Below are 23,662 nucleotides of genomic sequence, written 5' to 3'. Positions count from 1 at the left end.
ATAGGAATGACCTGAAAATCATGATAGACCTCTTAAGAGGACACCTAAAGGGCCACATGAACAAAATCGGACTGACAAAGAGTGCGAATTGCAGATTCTGCCAGGCGAATGATAAGACACATGACATGTTCTGTGCAACACGTAGAGATGAGTCTCAATAGACTTCTTAGGTCTAGTGAAAGGGTCCTAGGTTCAGTATAAGCGCCCACTTATACTGAACCTAACAGGACAAAAATAATAATAGAGTTTTAGGAAACCTCTGTACCAGCTAAAGATCACAATGCAGTTTCCAGACACGAGTAAGTACTTTATAAATCAGGGATCTGATGTAATTTTAACCATATGAGTGTCAGAGGTAAGAGCAACTCTAATGGAAATGAAGAACCATTGGTCGCCTGGTGATGATAGACATACTACCTACCTCCTACCCCTTAGTTGCCATTCGAGAATCTGTCTTGGTATTCTATTCTTTGGTATTCTATTCTCTGGTATTCTCCTTCCTGATATCGTCAACAGTAGTGTGTGTAACCTCCATGGCTATTTGGACTCACTCGTTTGATATTCTGCAAGAAAAGTGCCATTACAAATTTATTAAATTATAGACAAATCAGCCTCTTGATATCTTCTTCTTCATGTGCCTTGTCCGTTGCGGACCTTGGCTCTCATCATAGCAATTTTAATTTTGTTGGCGGCGTTCCTGAATAACTCGATCGATGCTAGTCCAAACCATTGACGTAAGTTTTGAAGGGGTCTAGGACGTTTCATCGCCGCCAGTTCATCGCCGCCAATTCATCGCCGGCCGACTCATCGCCGGTCGATTCATCGCCGGCCGATTCATCGCCGGCCGATTCATCGACAGTCAGTACGCTAACTGATTTATATCCGAATTTCCGAACAATTCTCGACAGTTACATTTATTATTTATTTTTAGTATTAATTAGGAATTCTAGAAAATGACCGAACCTAACCTAACCCAACCTAACACTCCATAAATTTGAAGATATGTAATATTTCTACAAAGGCCATTTAACACTACAAATTTAGTACTATTTATTATAAAATTTAGAGGAAGTAGAAATAGAACAGTAAATATAATATTTTTTATCTGTTTAATTGACATAAGTTTTGAACTGAAGTTAACGTCGTGTCGAGTTATCTTCCATAATACAAAATCAACTGACTAACTGGCGATTAAACGGATGGCAATGAAACGGACGGCGATGAAATGGACTGGCGATGAATCGGCGGCATCGAAACGGCAGCGATAAACCGGCGGCGATGAAACGTTCCATTCCGGTTTTGAAGCCATGAGTGTCTTTTTCCCCCGGGTACGCGTTTGCTTTCTGTTTTACTCTGTACTATCAGTTGGAGTATATGATATTTACCATGTCTTTTTATATGACCAAGTTATTCAAGTTTCCGGTTCTTAATTGTGAAAGAGATTTCTTTTTAATTAACTAGGTTTGATGGGAAATAAGCCACAATTTTACTAAACAATGATTTTATTAACGCTTCGACACCCAAATCGGGTATCCTTGTCAAAATACAAAAAATATTAATGAATTAAACAAAAATGTTGTTGCTTAGTAAAAAAAATCTTCTAATAATTTATTTAATCTGACTCATTTATATCGGCAATTCAGACATAAGTAAGTGAGCCAAATATTGTAAGTTCAGACATAAGTAAGTGAACCAATAGGTAAGTGAGCCAAATATTGCCACCTTAACGTTTGGTCGTAAATAAAACATACATTTTTATTAATAAATGAAAACAAATTTGAGTAGTAGTAAAGAAATGTATTGCCTTTAACAATATAGTTTAATCATATCAAAAAACTAAACAGAAACTAAATAAACTTTTTTATTGAGGTTACGAATGGCAATATTAGGACTACAGCTCTCCTATTATTGCCACCCATGTCAATATTACGCACTGCAGAACTGCAGTTAAAAGTAACACATTTTTCTGAAAAAAAAAAGACAATTAAGTAATATAAACTTAATAAACATGTCTGCTAAATATAACTTAAGAACATTGAGGGCAAATAAAGTTTTCTTTGTCCTCTTTAGTTAGTCCTACACAGGCTTCGTGAACATATCGACAGCACACTACGCACAAGCGCATATCTTCTTTACTGCAGAATTTACAAAGGAAACAAAACCAAGATTCTTCTTTTCTTGATATTTTTGGCACACTGCTTGTTGTTTTTTTTTTGACAACTTTAACTGGATTAACCAATTTTGATTTTGGTGCGAACAAATCTTTGGTAACTTGCTGGGCTTTGCTGTTTAAAGCGGGCTTCCTCTTCACGGTGGGTAATTTAATTTCCGGTGTTATCAGCAATCCTGAATCTTTAAAGGAACTGTTTAAGCATTTGGACCCCGAAATCCATTTTTTTGTTTCTTTTGTAACCGTATTGCCTGTCTGTTTATATTTTAATTCTCTTAGTGGACTGCCATCTTCAGAGCTGCTGCTCCTTTCAGATCTTTTCATAGGTTCATCTTCACTCGAGACATCATCAAGTGAGTCATCGTGAAGACTAAAATCTGATAATTATTCACTACTTGAGACAGAAATTAAGCGCTTCTTTTTTTGTTATTAGTTTTTTCTAGCACTTTATATCCGCTTGTGCTCGCCTCGTTTTTATCTGCGGGTTCAATTAACTTGCTAGAACTTCTAACGACATCTGAAAAATCTTGGCAAGTACTGCGGTTTACTATGTCTTCTTCTCTGTGCTTCTTTTTTTTGTTATTAGTTTTTTTCTGGTACTTTATATCCGCTTGTACTCGCCTCGTTTTTATCTGCGGGTTCAATCCACTTGCTAGAACTTCTAACGACATCTGCTAAATCTTGGGAAGTACTGTGGTTTACTATGTCTTCTTCTCTGTGGGTGATCAAACTTGGTGCAAAAGCAGCTTCAGGTATAGCGTCTGGTCTAAACGGATAAATACCGGTGGCTGCAAAACCGGAGATAATGTTTGATGGTGTCATTGCTTTTAGCCATACTGGAGTAAAAATGTGTCCAAATCTCATTTTTGTGATCGCCATGCCAGGGTTTGTTGTTAAAAACTGTAGGACTTCTTGGTCCCAAAATGTCTCAAAGCTTTTAAACACTGATTTATCCATAGGTTGCAGCTCGTGTGATGTGTTGCTAGGAAGACAAAATAAAGTTATGTCCGTGCGATTAGCTGCTTCAACTATGGAAATATCTAGGTGACTTTTAGCTCCATCAAATATTAGTAGGGTAGGACCAGGGTTTTTGAATGAAGAGAAATGGTCAAGCCACGAAATAAACGCTTCACATGCCATACTACCTTTATTTGTGACAATAGCTTTTGAGCCAGGGGGCAAGTGATCAGACCATTCAGGTTTAAACATTTGCCCTTTAAATAGCACAAAAGGTGGTATCGCTTGACCAAGTGAATTTCCGCAACCTACAATTGACACGTTTTCTCCGTGTTCGGGTGCGGTTAAATATACCCGTTTTGCTCCCTTTCTAGCAAAAACAATTTGTTGCTTATGGATTGTCAATCTGCACCCTTTTTCGTCAATATTATATATGCTACCAGGTTTGTCAAATAGATTTAGCTTTTCTATGGTGTCTCTCAATTTATGAAAGTAGTCATCGACGATTGTTTTATTCATTTTTTGGGCTCGAGCCATATTCATTTGTTGAGCTTTTCGCCTAGCTACGTCTGGATGCCTGCACAAGAATAACTTAAGTCACTTTCTACCAGCTTTATTTGACTCTTTAGAAAATGGATTTGGAATGCGATTTGTTCTAGCGAAAGAAAACACACTGTTCATTAAAACTTTGCTAGTAATAGGCATTCCTACTTCAGCTAATCTGTGAATCCTTTCCACAAGATCATTTTCTTGTGCTGCAGATAACACCGGTGAACTTCCAAGCTTTTTTACTGGATTTTGCGTTCTGTGATGAAGACCTAGCGTTGAGCGAGGAATGTTGTAACTCTTGGCAGCACCTTTGATGGACATTCCGTCCGCTATGGCTTGCAGCGCCGAGCGTAGATCTTCTTCTGACCGTTGAGCTCGTTTTCTTGGCATTCTGCAAAAAAGTTTAATATTTAGTCCCTAATATTGCCACTAGTCCCTAATATTGCTACTGGCAATAATAGGAAATATTAGCGATGGCAATATTAGGAACAAATGGCATGCAGACAAAAACATTCGTAACTTAAAATTAGATTTGAAATAATTAATGGAATTCATAAAATAAGAACCACTGGAGTGTACTTACCTAAATGTAATTAAAAAAATCCAGGCAACTTTAATATGTTTCGCGTAGGGTCAACGAAAAAAACAGGTTTATTTATACCGCAGACACCAAAAACAAATAGCGTGCTCCTTCATCCGACGATTACCATAGACTAAAACCGCCGAATAAAAAACGGGTTGCTAATAGACAGAGAAAATCGCTTCTGTTGTCACCTTATTTGCAGCGTCGATAATATCTGCGATATAGGGAGTAGCAATATTAGGAACAGTGGCAATATTTGGCGAACCTACCTATTATATCATACATTTTAGAGTAGAAGACTTTAATATGATATTGCCAATACTTATGAGTTGTGTTCCTGGGACGACTTTATTGAAAGAAAATTTATTCGATTACATGAAATCAACCCCAACTCAAGAATATCCATCACAAAAAAAATCATAACATGTGATCTGTCTTTAAAAAGACAACCACATGCAATGGTGACAGTAAAATTCTCGCGCCAGAGATTCCATAGTAGATCACGAGGGAAAACCAGGAAAAAACCTCGTGATACTATCCCGACATCGTAACTGTTAGGTCTTACTTTATTTTACTCTCAAAACTAATACCAAATTCTGACCTTAATATATACATTGTTATTTTAAATTAAAAATAATATTAATAATACATAGATATATAAACAATACTAAAATATAAAATATATACTCGATATGTTTTTGACTTACTAATCCTGGTATTTTCTTTATATTGACTTCCTCTTTTAGTATGGGAACCACATCCTACTGCATTCTACCGAGGAATTTGCGACACAATTGGTTTCAGTTAGCATAATTAAAGCCTGACGGATATTCTTGAGTTGGGGTTGATTTCATGTAATCGAATGAACTATCTTTCAATAAAGTCGTTCCAGATACGCAACTCATATAAATATATCAGCAATATCATTTTAAAGTCTTCTACTTTAAAATGTATAATATATGTTTGAATTGCCGATATAAATGAGTAAGATTAAATAAATTATTAGAAGAATTTTTTTACTAAACAACAACATTTTTGTTTAAGTCATTAATATTTTTTGTATTTTAACAACGACACCCGATTTGGGCATAGAAACGTTAATAAAATCAAAACTTGTTAATTGAAAAAATGCCACAAGAAAATAGCTTCAGAACAAGATTTTTTTGTTTTCCCATTCGGCGCAATACCTCTATGTTGGTGGTGTGAGTCGTCCACGATATTTTGAGGATACGTCGATACACCCACATTTCTAATGCCTCCAGCTTCTTCATTAAGGTTTTTGTTAGTGTCCATGCCTCTGCGCCATACAGCAAGACTGGAAATACATAGCATTTTAGCAGCCGTATTTTTGGTGAACTGTATTTTTCATATTGTTAAATGTTGCTCTGGCTTTTTCAATTCTAGATCGTATTTCGGTTGTTTGATCCCATTTCGAGTTGACGACTGTTCCAAGGTATATATACGAGTCAACGTGTTCAAGTAATTGGTTTTCTTATTTTCAATTGTCTGGCAGGTTTTTGAGTTTTGCTGACCAGCATCCATTAAGTTTTATTTATGTTGAGGTTAACTCCTCTTTCTTTACTCGCTCTTTGTACCCTGTCCATAAGATACTGAAGTTCATCTATACTACTGGTAAGTACAACTGTATCGTCCGCATATCGGATGTTATTTGTCAATTCTCCATTGATTTTCGTGCCTTCGTTTGCTTTATCCAGTGCTTTTTTAAAAAATTTTTCGGAGTAAATATTAAAAAGGAGAGGGGAGAGAACACATCTCTGACGCATACCTTTTCTGATATCAATGCTCTCTTTTGACGCATTGCCGACTTTTACCCTGGCTGTTTGATTCCAGTAGAGACTTGTCACAATTCGGATATCCTTATCATCAATTCCTATGTTTTGTAGAATTTCAATTAGTTGGTCATGTCTTACATTGTCAAAGGCCTTCGAGTAATCTACAAAGCACATGTAGGCATCCTTGTTCATATCTCCACACCTCTTTACTAATACTTGCAGATAAAACACTGCCTCCCTTGTGCCCAAAGCGTTCTTAAAACAAAATTGTGACTCGTTGATTTCTGTTTCACACTTGTAGATTCTGTTATATATGATTGTGGTGAAGACTTTGGTGATATGATTATTTAGGCTCATCAGTCTATGTTGGTCACACAATTTAGTGTTTGGTTTTTTAGGTATGGCCACAAAGGTTGATTGTAACCAATTTTCCGGAATTCTGCCGATGTGGTATATATTATTAAAAAGAGTGGTTAGGGTTTTTAGGAATCAATTGTCGTTTCGCATGAGTTTTATCACTTCAGCATGAATAATTGAATATTGTCAGGTTCTGGAGATTTGTTATTTTTGAGAGGGAGCATATTGCTTTTTCTACCTCTAAATTGAGAATGGAAGGACTGTTTTCGATGATTTCAATCGAGTAATTATTAGGGCGGTCTGAAGCAAAGAGGTTTTTAACATTATATTATTTCCATGTTTCTAGAATCTTTGTTTGTTCTGAGATCAAAATTCCGTTGGTGTTAAGTGATATAAACTGACGTGCATAGAAATCGGCCCACTTAAAAATTTGGTCATTTTTGATGTCTCGTATTTCCTAAACCTGTTGGACGATTTAAGTATTTTTTTAAATATGTTATAACCTGATTCTCTAACAATATCGCTGTGATAATATTGTTGCTAAAATGGTAAATTCTTATTGTATACCGGGTGTACGAATCAAACTGTGATTTTTTCTCAAAGTTTGCTTCACTCTGTGAAATATTCTAGCATTTATAAAATACTGAATTTAAAACCCAACTACAGCTTCAGGTTTTCTTAATATTTTGTTATTTTATTCATTCGTTTATGCTGGGTAATCAAAAAGTTAGGTTCTTTAACAACTAGACATGTTCTTCACCAATACACGGTGTTTCTAAATAAGTGCGACAAACTTTAAGAGGTAATTCTGCATGGAAAAATAATGACAGTTTGCTTTATAAACGTATGTTCGCAAATGTTTCGTTTCGGAGATACGGGATGTTGAATTTGTTCTTACAAAAACTGACGATTTATTTATTGTTTTAAAACCGGTTGAGATATGCAAATGAAATCTGGTGGGTTTTAAGACGTAGTTATTGCACATTTTTTGACATACAATTAAGAATTTAATATTCACCAATAGCGCGAATACGGGTAATGTCACCGATCATATTACCCGTATGCACGCTAATGGTGAATATAAAATTCTTAATTTTATGTCAAAAAATCGTCAATAAACTTCTCTTAAAACCTACCAAAGGGTAGGTACCCCCCGTTAAGATAGGTAAAATGCCCTCACTCTCAGAATTCAATTTTTTTAAATTTTTCACGTTCTGTGCAATTAAAAAATGAGATAACGCGGATTTTTAGCTCGCCACCCCCCTGACCCCTCCCCCCACAGCCAAAAACGTAGATTTTTAGATTTAATTTTTTTTAGTTGGGTTGCAATTGATATAAAAATTTCAAAAAATTCACACGTGTAGCTGAGGCTTTTACAAAACATGTCCATTTTTTATGGACCCTTAGGTCGTGTGTACATAACCTCAAATTTCTTTTTAACTTTTTTAAAACCTATAACTTTTTTTCGGAGAGGGCTGCAGGTCAATTTTTGTTTGCATTTTGTGTATTTTATCAAAAGCTATCTCCCTGATTTTTTTCAGATTTTTCCGTCAGGTGCGCCATCTTGAAAAATCCGGAAAACTGTTTTTTAGGGGGTTTTTGGGGATTTTCTCCATTTTATAGACTGCAACATAGATCAACTCAAGATTTTGTTAATAGATTATGTATAATTTGAAATGGTGTCGCGAAAAAAGGTCGCCAACAATTGGTCGAGCGAAAAAATGTCGCGCACATTTGAGCGCGTATCAAAAGGTCGCCGGCGAAAAAACAGCGCCCACGAAATAAGGTCGCGTGCAATTGATCGCGCGAAAAAAGATCGCGTCATGTTTTACATTATTAAAACCATTCAATTGGTTTTCAAAAAGGTTCTAAAGAAATTCTATTTGCATACTTTAACTTTATGCATTATGAGCCGATTAGTCTTGGAATTCCATCTAATTACTTTTTAATGTATTTTGGATGTATAAGAAGATGGGAAAAATAACGTATATCTAAATACTTTTTAATGTATTTTGGATGTGTAGGAAGATGGGAAATATAGGAGAATGGGAAATTATTTCATATGGTATTTTCAGGTTATTCAAGTGAATATACTTGAAAATTGAACAATTTTTAACATGAAGAAAGTATTTTTTTTGTTCTACGTGAATAATTTTAATATATGGATCTAAATTCAGAAAGGTACTTTTCTTCACACTTTTTACAGGCTTAGGACTGTCAGCAAAAAACTGGCGTGTTTAAAAGTGTTTGCTCTTCCTAATCGGATATCGTTAACAATGTACATTAATAATAGTTCTATTTACAGTATATATTACATACAAACGAATACCAGGTACCAGTTTACCTATTTTTGGTATTTTCAGAGACCGGTAATTAGCATAATTGGTTCTTAGTAGAAAGTCGTTATGCAGATTAGTGAAGAATAAGTAGTTTAGATAAGGGCACCTTATTGTGTAGGTATTTATTAGGAATTCCATGAAGTCATTACGATAAGACATTATTGGAAATGCTAAAATAAATATTGTACAAAAGTTCTTTGTCTAATTGTGCGTTATTCACTAATGTGGTAATTATTATTCCATATTCGTGAAACGTACTTTTATTACTTTTTAATGTATTTTGGATGTATAAGAAGATGGGAAAAATATCGTATATCTCATTATTCATTAGCTTGTCGATTTGTCAAGATGGTCTTAACTTACGTAAAGAGTCAAAAAGGTGCCAATATGTTGGTGTATAATGGATATATCCATAGAAAGGAAAAAACGATTGATCAAAAGACAATTTGGAAGTGCGCTCAGTACAATAAGCATAAATGTACCGGGAGAGTTCACACAGTGGGAGATGAAGTAGTGAAAAGTACAAGTCACAACCACGTTGCCGATGCGTCAATATTAGAAGCAAAAAAGGCTTGTAACAGAATGAAAGAACTGGCTCATCAAGTTGAACTAACAACACAAGGAATCATAGCTACCGTTTCACAAGAAGTGTCTGTGGGTGCAACTGGGCAGCTACCTTCTATTTCATCCCTAAAGCGAACTATTCAGAACACACGCCAAAGAGTGGAAGCTATTCCGGCAAATCCAAGAAGCTTAACAGAGCTTATTATACCGGAAGAATACACCAGAAACAATAACGGCGAACCGTTTCTTTTATTTGACAGTGGTCCAAACGAACAGAGAATTTTAATATTTTCCACTGAAAGAAATTTAACTTTGATGGCGAGCTGTGAACACTGGTATGCCGATGGAACACTCACATGTACTCCTCTATTGTTTGGTCAGCTGTACACAATACATGGCGTACAGTATAGCAACGTTATTCCAACTGTTTTTGCTCTACTTCCTAATAAAACTCAGGCAACATACACTCGACTCTTCCATGAATTAAAAACGTTACGACCAGGTTTACGTCCTACAACAATAATAGTGGATTATGAAAAAGCAGCAATTAATGCTTTACAACAAGAGTTTCCTGAAGTCAGAATCCGTGGATGTTTCTTTCATTTCACACAATGTTTGTGGAGAAACATGCAAGGTACAGGACTGCAACAAGTTTATACAGAAGACGCGAATTTTGCTCTACATCTGCGACAATTGGCAGCCCTAGCCTTCGTACCTGAAGTAGATGTTGTTGCAACATTCGGAGAGCTACTGGACAGCGAGTTTTACACTCAAAATAAAAATTTACTAACACCTTTAATAAACTACTTTGAGGATGTATGGATAGGCAGATTGGATCGACGACAACAAAGAAGACCGCCAATGTTTCCAAGGAATCTTTGGAATTGCTTCGAATTTATAGAGGAAGATCTACCGCGTACTAATAATGCTGTCGAAGGTTGGCACAACAGCTTCTCCTCGATATTAAATGCAGCACACCCAAATCTATGGAAGTTTATTACGGGGCTAAAGAAAGAAGAGAGTTTAAATCGATTAAAAGTGGAGCAATACATAGCTGGAAACCAACAACCTCAAAAAAAAATTTATAAAGATACAGCGCGGCGAATAAAAACGATTTGTTTGCAATACGGGAACCGGCCAAATCTAGAATATTTAAGAGGAATTGCCCAAAATTTTCAACTGCAAGTATAAAAAACTAAAAAACAATTAAAAAAAAAATTTAAAAAAACAAAAAAAAAATAAAAATTAAAAAAACACAAAAAAATAAAAATAAAAAAAAAATAAATAAAAATTAGAAAAAAATAAAAAAATTAAAATTAAAAAAGCTTTTAAACACGCCAGTTACTAACTGCCAGTCCTAAGCCTGGATAAAGTGTGAAGGAAAGTTAAAGTATGCAAATCTGTTATTAATATAAATGTATTCTTTAACTATGATATCTTCAATAAGTACTCACCAGTGACAATGTATTAATGAAATTGTGCCTGTTATATAATTTTTAACCACAATATCATTATTTTATTTGGGAAATTTTATTTTAATAAAGATGGTAGCCCTTAACCTACCCTATCTATATGTAGTATATACCCTGTAAAATATATTAAGCTTATATTAAAACTTACTCTTAAATAACCAAGGGTAAATTTTGCGACACTGCCAAGTCGTGAAATAATACCTCTAGGTACTTTCCCTACAACATTTACAGTTAAAATTACCTTAATTCGACCATTAAATTGGTCGAACATTTTACATGATCAATTTCAAATAGGATTATTTACTTCCAATTATTTTCCTATTATTTAAAGTGGAAAATAAAACTAAAGTCATTTAGAAGTCAATATTGGGTTGACGAAATATTTTTTACCAATAGGTTAAAATGACTAATAAGAAAATATTTAACTGTTTGGGTCATTATTTAACAGCAATCCTTTAGTTCTATTGCATCATCTAAATCTGACCTAAGCCTGGATTAAGTGTGAAGGAAAGTTAAAGTATGCAAATGAAAACATATTTTCTGACGCGATCTTTTTTCGCGCGATCAATTGCACGCGACCTTATTTCGTCGGCGCTGTTTTTTCGCCGGCGACCTTTTGATACGCGCTCAAATGTGCGCGACATTTTTTCGCTCGACCAATTGTTGGCGACCTTTTTTCGTAGATCCATTTGAAATAACTGAGTATATAAGGATATTCAAAAATTGAGCGAAACACTTTTAATTAAACCCCCCAAAAAACCATGTTTTTTTAAAGTTTTGTAAGGATTTTTGGGGGTCTAATTATATTTTTTGAGGTCGATACAGCCTGAATATTTTTTTTTTATTTTTTTACGTTCTATATGATTTTAAAAAATTGGGACTCACCGCAATTTTAGCCCACTTCCCCTATTCCTCCTCCCCCACAGCCAAAAATGTCAATTTTTCGATTTTATTTTTTTTAAGTTGGTTTGCAATTAAATTATAAATGTTGTTCTGAAGCTATTTCTTTGTGGCATTTTTGTAATTAACTATTCTAAATGGGAAATAAGCCACAATTTAACTAAAAAATGATTTTATTTTCCATCTGTAATGCGATAGAGAGAATTCGATAATCTGTGACGCACTGAAAAAATGGTTTGGGACGATCTATATAAATAAGTCAGATTAAATTAAATTATTAGAAGATTTTTTTACCAAGCAACAATTTTGTTTTATTAATATTTTGTATTTTGAGAACGACGTCCGTAGTGGACGTCGAAACGTTAATAAAATCATTTTTTAGTTAAATTGTGGCTTATTTCGCATTAAAATAGTAATAATTATTAAATTATAAATTACAAAAAATTCACACGCACAGCTGAGGCTTTTACAGAACATCTATTTTTATGGACCCGAAGGTCGAGTGTACATATTATAACCTCATTTTTTTTGTTTTTTAATAGGTACGTATAACTTTTTTTGGCGATGGCTGCTAATTTTTTTTGTGTTTTGTGTATTTTACAAACCATCTACGTTTGGCTCATAATGCAAATAGTCCACGCTGTATGCTTGTCCAGTTAGGTAAATTATTCCGATTAATTTTTTTGCACAAACTTACTCAAAAACAGGTCCTTATAACAAATCCACAAGGTGCCAGGCAGTACCGCGGTCGGAAAATTGTTTAAACATTTTTTCAAACGAATTCAAAAAATCAATTTTTTCACTTCGGACAAATTTGTTTTAGATTCTCTGGAGCAAGCTGAGCAAAAAAGATATCTTATGATTTTTCTATAAAATTGACTGTTATCGAGTTACATGCAATTTCAAATTTGAAAAACGCGAAAATGGCCATTTTCAAGGCTTAATAACTCCATTAAAAATATTATTATGAAAGTCATAAAGTGACCAACTCAAAGTTTAAAGCCCCCTGCAATAGCCTAAAGAAATTTTTGTCATTATTTTATTACTAACTATTATTTTTAATAATTAAAAATGAGCGCTAAGCATGTATTGAAGCGGCCGTCCGCGAGAGAGAGATGTACATGTACAATATTCATTGAACGTTTTAAAAAAATATCAATTGGAAGTCAAAAATACGTTTTAAAAAAATAAAAAAGGAATTTTGAGGTTATATGTATTGTACACTCGACCTACACGGGTCTATAAAAAATAGATATATTTTGTAGAAGCCTAATAAAAATTTTAAATTAATTGCAACTTTAAACAAAAAAAAAAAAAATAGAAAAATTGACGTTTTTGTGGGGGCAGGGGGAGGGGGTGGCGGGCTAAAAATGCGATTAGTCTTATTTTTTAATCACATATAACGTAAAAAAATGAAAAAAAAAATATTCAGGCTGTATCGATCTCAAAAAATCATTAAGCCCGCAAAAACCCTTACATAACTTAAAAAAATATGGTTTTTGGGGGGTTTAAAGGTGTTTTGCCCAATATTTCATAATCCTAAAATACTCATTTATTTCAAGTTATACATAATCTATTAACAAAACCTTGAGTTGATCTATGTTGCAGTCTATAAAATGGAGAAAATCCCTAAAAACCCCCTAAAAAAACAGTTTTCCGGATTTTTCAAGATGGCGCACCTGACGGAAAAAAAATCTGAAAAAAATCAGAGAGATAGCTTTTGATAAAATACACAAAATCCAAAAACAATTGGACCTGCAGCCCCCTCCAAAAAAAAGTTATAGGTTTTAAAAAAGTTAAAAAAAATTTGAGGTTATGTACACTCGACCTAAGGATCCATAAAAAATAGACGTGTTTTGTAAAAGCCTCAACTATACGTGTGAATTTTTTGAAATTTTTAAATCAATTGCAACCCAACTAAAAAAAAATTAAATCTAAAAATCTACGTTTTTGGCTGTGGGGGGAGGGGTAAGGGGGGTGGCGAACTAAAAATCCGCGTTATCTCATTTTTTAATTGCAGAGAACGTAAAAAAATTTAAAAAATTGAATTCTGAGAGTGAGGGCATTTTGCCTATCTTAACGGGGGGTACCCTTCCATTCACATATCTCAGCTGGCTTTAGGGCAGTAAATAAATCATCAGTTTGTAAGAAAAAATTCAACATTGTGTATCTCGGAAACGAAACATTTGGGAACATACGTTTATAAAGCAAACTGTCATTATTTTTCCATGCAGAATTACCTCTTAAAAGTCGCACTTATTTAGAAACACCGTGTATTGATGAATAACATGTATAGTTGTTAAATTATCTAATTTTTTCATTATCTAACATAAACGAATGAATCAAAAAACGGAATATTAAGAAAAGCTGAAGCTGTAGTTGGGTTTTAATTTCAGTATTTTATAAATGCTAGAATATTCCACAGGGTCATGCGAACTTTGAGAAAAATCACAGTTTGATTCGTACACCCGGTATACAATAAAAATTTACCTGTTTAGCAACAATATTGTTACAGCGATATTGTTAAAAAAATGGGCTATAACATATTAAAAAAATTACTTAAATCGGTGAACAGGTTTAGGAAACACAAGATATCAAATTTGACCAAATTTTTAAGTGGGCCGATATCTATGCACGTAAGTTAATAATATGTATAAATGTGTAGATGTTCTCTTGATATACAGGGTGTCCCGAAAAGATTGGTTATAAATTATACCACAAATTCTGGGGTCAAAAATAGTTTGATGGAACCCAACTTACCTTAGTACAAATGTGCTCATAAAAAAAGATACAGCCCTTTGAATTTACAAAATGAAAATCGATTTTTTTTAATATATCGAAAACTATTAGAGATTTTTTATTGAAAATGGACATGGGGCATTATTATGGCAGAAATATCTTAAAACAAAATTATAGAGAAATTTGTCCACCCCATAAAAATTTTGTGGGGGTTTTGTTCCCTTAAACCCCCTTAAACTTTTGTGTACGTTCCAATTAATTCATTATTGTGGTACTTTAGTTCAACATAACGTTTATAAAACTTTTTGGCCTCTTGGCATTTTTTAGATAAGCCAGTTTTTATCGGGATGCGGCTTCTTTTTTAATATGTTTACATAAAAAATTTATGGGGTTTTGTTCCTTTAAACCCTCCAAAAGTTTGTGTACGTTCCAATTAAACTATTATTGTGGTACCATTAGGTAAACACAGTGTTTTTAAAACTTTTTTGCCTCAGTCTTTTTTTGATAAGTCACCTTTTATCGAGATGTTTCTTCTTTTTCAAAATATACCTAATAATGTAAATTATAAATAAATTTTCAGATTATTAACAGCTCTCTATAATCGTACTTATCATATACAAATATGTGGTGGATTCGACAAATATTCAAAATATCTCGATAAACACTGGCTTATCGAAAAAGTACTAAGAGGCGAAAAAGTTTTAAAAATATTGTGTTTACCTAATAGTGCAACAATAATAATTTAATTGGAACGTACACAAAAGTTTGGGAGGGTTTAACGGAACAAAACCCGCACAAAACTTTTATGGGGTGCACAAATTTCACTTTAATTTTTTTTTAAGATGCTGCTACAATAAGAATACCACATGTCCATTTTTAATAAAAAATCTCTAAGAGTTTTCGATATATGAAAAAAAATCGGTTTTCAATTTGTAACTTCAAAGGGCTGTAACTTTTTGTGTGCGCACTATTGTATATAGGTAAGTGAGGTTCAATCAACCTATTTTTGACCCCAGAATCTGTGGTATAATTTATGACCAATCTTTTCGGGACACCCTGTATAATATATCATAACGGTATACAAAAAGAACAGGAGATCAATTTAAAAAAAATCTATTGTGTTTGATTTTTAATTATAATGTTGGTTTTAAATTATGCATACCATAACAACGACTGGTCGGTACTGGTCTATGCATAATTTAAAACCAACATGAAAATCGAAAATCAAACTCAAAGATTTTATTTCAAATTGATCCACTTTTTCTTCTTCTTCTACTTTTTCTTCGTCGTCGACATCCATTTCCCATCCACTACTGAATGTAGGTATTTCCCAATTACTTCCATCTTGCTCTATCCTGCGCCATGCTAATCCACTATTTGATGCTACTGCTTTTATTTCATCTACCTATCTCTTTTAAAGTATTCCCATGTTTCTTGTCCCCCACCTTGCTACGTGACCGGCCACTGTCATTTCATTTTTATAACTTCTTAAACGATGTCCCTGATCTTCGGCTTTATCCCGATGTTTTTAATTTTGTCTCACAATGGTGTTCCAAGCATTATTCGTTCCATTGTCCTTTGCGTTGTTTTTAGTTTTTTAGCAGATTTTCTGGTAAGGGCTATGGTCTTCAAGCCGTTGTGACGATAATATAATTTTATCGTCTAAAGTACGCCAATGAATTAAGTAAAACGTGTTTTTGTACCGTCTCGGACGATATAAAAGTCGGAACGAAAAGCCTAGTTGATTATTATTCTTGGAGCGTTGATCGAAGAATAATAAACAACAGCGAGGTATAAGGGGTTAGTTTATGTAGGTAGTATTTCCCGACCATTTTCCGCTGTCGTTTTGGCGAGCTGAGCCAATCCGACAATTTTCCTCTTACCTATCCTTTTACCTATCCTTATACGAGTGGTGATCGTATATCTCTAATATGTCTTTTCATTTGGCGAGCTGAGCGAGATTCCCTTTCTTCCCTTTCCTTATACATTCATGGCGTATTAATAAAAGCAATTCCTATTTCACGCGATCGTCAAAATCATTCATTCATGTACAAAATATCGTCACATCGGCCCGAACAGAAAGCTCGATGCGTAGATTATAACAGTATATTAAATATGGAGAACGGTAAGGGTTTTATACCGATCGAAGACAATTGTTTGAGATCGGTTACCCTTAACGTTCGACATGCTTATAACGTTTTTTGCACGATTGATACTATTATAAATTATAAAATTAAACATTTTCGTCATATTGACTAGTTTCATTCATTTTATTAAGATAGATACTTTGGTTGTTAGGTAGTAACTAGGGTGCATAACAACAATGGAGAATTGAGTTTTTATTTAGTTGTCAATAATTTTAAGTACAATTTTAATTATTATAAATTAAAATATGAGCGAAAGTGAATTTGAAGAAATTGAACGGGCTTGGGAAGAAGGGTGTTCCGCAGTTATTCCAGAAAAATCCAAAATCCGTTATCAAAATACCTACCAAAGTTTTAAAAAATGGTGCGAAAGCAAGAATTTAAGAATCGAAGAAAAGACTCTATTGGCATATTTCGTTCAAAGACATATGCAGTTGAAAGCTCCTGGAAGCCTCTGGGCAGAATATTCAATGATTAAATCCACCGTTTTTCTTTATGATGGCATTGATATTTCCAAGTTTTCAACTTTGATCGCGTATTTGAAGAGGAAAAATGTTGTGCAATACTAGTAATACTACTAATATATGCGATTCTGCAGGAGTTTCTGTTAGAAGTGAAGCCACAGCCCAAACAAGTGGGATTTCATTAAATAATTTAACAAATTGTACCATAAGTTTCAATACTAATAAATGATTACTTAGTTTTCTTTATTCTTTCAAAAAATAAATTAAAATTAAAAGATTTTTTAACTCGACGGTAAGTGAATTACTTACCGTCGAGTTGGAGTACTTACCGTCGAGTTGGATTACTTACCGTCGAGTTGCTAGTAAATGTCACCTACTGACGTAAAATCTGTCACGGTAAACAGTCAAAAATGATCAATTGATCATTTTTGACTTAAAAGTGTTAAATTTTTTGAGTTAAAAAATCTCTTAATTTTAATTTATTTTTTGAAAGAATAAAGAAAACTAACGAATTATTTATTAATATTGAAACTTGTGGTACAATTTGTTAAATTATTTAATGAAATCCCACTTGTTTGGGCTGTGGTTTCACTTCTAACAGAAACTCCTGCAGAATCGCATACATTAGTAGTATCCAACATTTTTTCTCTTCAAATACGCGATTAAAGTTGAAAACTTGGAAATATCAATGCCATCATAAAAAAACCGTGGATTTAATCATTGAATATTCTGCCCAGAGGCTTCCAGGAGCTTTCAACTGCATATGTCTTTGAACGAAATATGCCAATAGAGTCTTTTCTTCGATTCTTAAATTCTTGCCTTCGCACCATTTTTTAAAACTTTGGTAGGTATTTTAATAACGAATTTTGGATTTTTCGGGAATAATTGCGGAACACCCCTTTTCCCAAACCCGTTCAATTTCTTCAAATTCACTTTCGCTTATATTTTAATTTATAATAATCAAAATTGTACTTAAAAGTATTGACAACTAAATAAAAACTCAATTCTCCATTGTTGTTATGCACCCTTGTTACTACCTAACAACCAAAGTATCTATCTTGATAAAATGAATGAAACTAGTCAATATGACGAAAATAATTTATAACTTATAATGGTATCAATCGTGGAAAAAACATTATAAGCATGTCGAACATTAAGGGTAACCGATCTCAGACAATAATTGGAGTCGTCGCTCCGGTCCTGCTCCAAACAATTGTCTTCGATCGGTATAAATCCCTTACCGTTCTCCATACTTAATATACTATATTAACGAAATTAACGGGTAATTAGTTATGTTATGAGAGCCAACACAGAAAACATGGAAAGACTGATGATACAAGGAAAGGTGGAAGGCCGAAGATCACGAGGAAGATCCCCAACAAGATGGATCGACGAAATTACAGGAATATGTAAAAGACCTATGCATGAGTTAAAAGAAATGACCAGAGACAGAGATCTTTGGAGACGGAAAATACACGACATCACGTCGACCACTACACTCCCTCCGGGGGGTCAGGATTGAAAAGAGAGATCTTATCTTTTGTATGTTTTGATTCCAAATGAAAATGTCTTAAAAAGCGAACTCTTTTCTTCGAATGATTTAGTTACCTGGAGCAACAACGCAACGACCGCGTTAAACCGTAGATGTCAAATAGTATACCTAAATATGAGTTCACTAGTATTATGATTTGTCCAGTATTAGTATTATCATTCTTATTACTCAGTCCCTTCTGAGATCACGACAGGATCTTTTTCAATCTTCTTTGATTTTCACTAGCTTAACTTTTACCCAAGTTCCTACTATTATTTTGCAATATCTGTTTATCTGATCAGCGGTTCTTCTTCTTATAGTTTCTTCTCCCATCGGAGGTTAGCTATCATTACAGCTATCCGTACCTTATTGGCGGCGACTATGAAAAGATCTACTGAGCTGCAACTATATCACTGTCTTAAGTTTCTCAGCCAGGAATTTATTCTGCTGCCTATGGATCTTTTCCCCTTAATTTTGCCCTACATTTTAAGCCTTAATATTGTATATTTCGCACCTCTAGTAATGTGGCCCAAATATTCCAGCTTCCTTGTTTTGATGTTCTTTATCCACTCGCAATTCTTTCGTAGCCTTCTTAGCACTTGTGCATTTGTAACTCGTTGGATCCATAGTATTTTCAAAATCCTTCTATAGCACCACATCTCAAATGCTTCCATCTTCATGCTGATCGGTGGTGGTACACTAAAAAACAGGTGTTTTAATTGCTGAGCTTATATTAATTATTAACATTTAAACAAGATAATATAATGTATGATTTACTTTCTTAGAAAGCGGGTGAAATAGAAGATATTAAATTGTTCGACTTCCAACTGGCTACTGTAGCTTCACCTGTTTTGGATCTGACATACAGTTTCTACTCAGGAGCTGACGAAGAAAGCTTATCTAAGTTGGATCATTTCCTTGAAATATATTACAAAAGCCTTAGTGATACCTTAAAGGAGTATGGATGTATTGCAGAAAAAATTCTGCCATTTACAGAATTAAAAAAAGAATGGAAAGAACAGAACGCATATGGTGTTTTAATGGGGTTATCTATATGGAGCGGTAAAAATTTGGATCCAAGTGATGTAAGTTTTTTTCTAGATTTTTGCCATCGCTATGGGTAGTATGTACTATTTAAATAATTTATAAATGGTAAATTCCGTATAACTCCAGGAAATTATCACATGAGGAATAGAAAATAAATTTAAATGTACCAATAAGTTTTCAATTTAAAAATCTCTTAGTAATATTTTTAATATTTTCAATATTATTAATTTTGCTATTAGGATTGAAAACTAACTTCATCTTTCAATTGCCAGATGACGCTAGTCACCTAATACCTTCACTTCGGTTGCAATGGGTGGGAAAACCTCTCGACGCTGGTCAATTGGGGTATGGAGAACAGTGACTAAGTTCTTTCCGATGAGGCTCCAATAAGAGCCGAAAATCGCGATTCAGAGGAATGGACTGCGCTCCGTATTCTAATTGAAAAGTAAGATTGTTTTGCCTTCGCATTGCAACTGAATAAAAACGGTATATATTTTTATTTTATAGTCGTATTACTCCGTAGAGTAACCAGGTGCATTTTCCATTGGAACTATACCGAGCTGCAGACAGGGGATGTGAATTGCATAGTGTAGAATTCCTTCCCTTTGTCTTCACTGCAGCATCCATTTGGTTTGTAAATTGTAGAAGCCTTGGAGGTGTCACCAGGGAAATGTACCAATAAGTTTTCAATTTAAAAATCTTTTAGTAATATTTTTAATATTTTGAATATTATTAATTTTGCTATTAGGATTGAAAACTAACTTCATCTTTCAATTGCCAGATGACGCTAGTCACCTAATACCTTTACTTCGGTTGCAATGGGTGGGAAAACCTCTCGACGCTGGTCAATTGGGGTATGGAGAACAGTGCCTACGTTCTTTCCGATGAGGCTCCAATAAGAGCCGATTCAGAGAACTGGACGGCGCTCCGTATTCTAATTGAAAAGTAAGATTGTTTTGCCTTCGCATTGTAACTGAATAAAAATGGTATACATTTTTATTTTATAGTCGTATTACTCCATAGAGTAACCAGGTGCATTTTCCGTTGGAACTATACCGAGCTGCAGACGGGGGATGTGAATTGCATAGTGTAGAATTCCTTCCCTTTGTCTTCACTGTAGCATCCATTTGGCTTGCAAATTGTAGAAGCCTTGTAGGTGTCACCAGAGAAATATACCAATAAGTTTTCAATTAAAAAATCTTTTAGTAATATTTGTAATATCTTCAATATTTTTAATTTTGCTATTAGGATTGAAAACTAACTTCATCTTAGAAAATAAATTGTTGAAAAATACAAAATGCAGATACACATAGAATATATTCTTGTTGTTCTTTTTTCATCATAACCCTGGATGGGTCTTTGCCTGTCTGGCAAGGTCCTTCCATTTAGACTTTCCTTGTGCCCGTTTCCTGCATTGTCTTAAATTATTAGTTTTCAGGCCGTTTTTACGTCATCTAACCATCTCGTTCTGGATCTTTATTTTTTCGTGTTCCTATGGGCTTCCTATGGGATTCCTATGGCCTTATTCCACAGTCCCACACCGAAATAACGGTCTGCCTCGAGGATTCTGGGGGAGGCAAGTCGACATTGAAAAAGAAGAACAACAAACAACTCCATATAGCAACTTACAACATCCGTTCCATGGCAAAAGACGAAAAACTCTACGAACTAGAAGAGGAATTAGGGAATATGAATTGGGATATAATGGGACTATCAGAAGTTAAAAGAAGAGGTGAAGGGTATGTGGACTTACATTCAGGCAACAGGCTCTATTATAAAGGCAATGAAGACTATACATACGGTGGAGTAGGTTTCTTAATCAACAAGAAGAGAAAATCACAAATTCAAATAATTGACAGCATCTCAGACAGGGTTACGTACATGATTTTAAAACTAAATCCAAAAACCAAATTAATGATTGTGCAAGTTTATGCTCCAACTGAAAAGGCAACTGATGAAGAAATAAATACTTTTTACGAAGATCTTAAAAAAGCTATAGACACCAACAGAGAATCCAAAATAATAATAATGGGAGATTTTAACGCCAAAATTGGAAGTAAGATTGAAGACTCTGAAAGCAAGATTGGAAATTTTGGATTCGGCACAAGAAACACAAGGGGAGAAAAACTTATGGAATTCCTGGAACAAGAAAACATGTATATTATGAATACCTTCTACAAAAAGAAACCTAACAGAAAGTGGACATGGGTTGCACCTAACGGAACCACCAAAAATGAAATAGACTATTTTCTCTCAAACAACAAAAGAATATTCGAAGACGTAACAACAATAAACAACGTAACAACGGGTAGTGACCATCGTATAGTTAGAGCAAAAATAAATATTAACATGAAAGAAGAGAGGAAAAGAATATTTAAAAAAACAACGCGAATAGATGCCTTTAAAGTAAAAACAAATTAAGAGCAATTCCGAGAGGTCTTAGCGGATAAGTTCAAATATGATCCTTCACATAATCAAGATGAAATTGACGAAATTAACAAAAACATCAATAAGAACCTTCTCGAAGCCGGACTACAGGTCGCAAAGAAAACAAGTACTAAAGAAGACAAAATAAGCAACGAAACTAAACAACTAATGACGGAAAGACGACAACTACTAACGCAAAACAAACGCCATACTCAAGAATACATAGAACTTAATAAAACAATTAGAAAAGAACTAAAACGCGACTTACAAAAATGGAAGGAGAACTTAATAGAGCGAGTCATTGAAAACAGCAGAGGCTTAAAATGTCTAAGACCCGCATTGGGTGTTCAAAAAATCATTAAAATTAAAGACGCCAATAGTAAGGAAGAGAAGGACAAATATAAAATAACAAAAATAGTCGAAGACTTCTACAAAAGCTTGTACAGCTCGCAAAGCCAACCTAATGAATCAACAAAGGAGAACGTCAAAAGAAAAATAAAAAACGTGGGATCAGAAGTACTACCAAATATAAAGGGATTCGAAATAGAAAGAGCTTTAAAAGAACTAAAAAATAATAAAGCTCCAGGACAGGACGGTATAATTGCCGAGCTCTTGAAAACAAGCAAGACAGTAACAATCCCTATACTAACAGAGCTATTTAATAAATGTCTCCATAATAGCAAGATCCCTAAAGACTGGAACGAAAGTCTAGTAATACTTTTACACAAAAAAGGGGACAAATGTGACCTACAGAATTATAGACCGATATCGTTGCTCAGTCAAGTATACAAACTATTCATGAGAATTATTAGCAACCGGTTGACCTTCAAAATGGACAATTACCAACCAGTGGAACAGGCTGGCTTCCGCAAAGGATATAGTACATCAGACCATCTGCTGACAATGAGAACATTGATAGAGAAGGCAAATGAATACCAACTACCCGTATTTCTTGCCTTCGTAGACTATGAAAAGGCGTTTGATAGTATCGAGATGTGGGCCATAGAACAAGCTATTAATAATTGTAGAATAGATTCGAGATATAGACAACTAATACATAATATATATGAAAATGCAACTATGATAGTACAACTAGACGAAAATACAAATCCCATCCCTATTAAGAGATGCGTGAGACAAGGAGACGTAATATCGCCAAAGCTTTTCAACCTAGCACTAGAAGACGTCTTCAAAACGACAAATTGGTCAACCTATGGCATTAACGTTAATGGCAAGAAGCTAAATCACCTCAGATTCGCTGACGACATTGTGATTATAGCGAGCTCATTCGAGGAACTGCAAATTATGATAGAGGAACTCGCAGGCAGCTCCCAATACGTCGGTCTAAAAATGAACATGAAGAAAACAAAAATAATGACAAACACAGATGACCCCAGACGCATAACTATAAATGGCAGTGAGATAGAAAAAGTCCAGGAATATATCTACCTAGGCCAAATCCTGAAACTTGACAAAGGAAAGCAAAGTGCGGAAATTAATAGGAGAGCAAGACTAGCATGGGCAGGATTTGGAAAACTTGGTTGGATACTTAAGAACCGCAAAATACCTCAATATTTGAGGACCAAAGTGTTCAACCAGTGCATCCTTCCTATCATGACATATGGG

At 34.3% G+C, this 23,662-nt stretch overlaps 1 protein-coding gene across 2 annotated transcripts in view; it reads left to right on the top strand.

The window, feature by feature from the left end:
• The window catches only part of LOC114331586 (uncharacterized), a 48,053-nt gene that overhangs the window by 7,791 nt on the left and 16,600 nt on the right, over positions 1-23,662 (top strand). For both annotated transcript variants that reach the window (XM_028281189.2, XM_028281192.2), the window contains one exon: positions 19,348-19,647. In XM_028281189.2, coding sequence (XP_028136990.1) covers positions 19,348-19,647 — 300 coding nt within the window. The remainder of the gene's footprint in view (positions 1-19,347; positions 19,648-23,662) is intronic.

The sequence above is a fragment of the Diabrotica virgifera genome, chromosome 5 (genome assembly GCF_917563875.1).
Source record: "Diabrotica virgifera virgifera chromosome 5, PGI_DIABVI_V3a".
NCBI lineage: Eukaryota > Metazoa > Arthropoda > Insecta > Coleoptera > Chrysomelidae > Diabrotica > Diabrotica virgifera.
The sequence above is the reverse complement of the archived record's forward strand: the minus strand, read 5'-3'. Positions and strand labels throughout refer to the sequence as shown.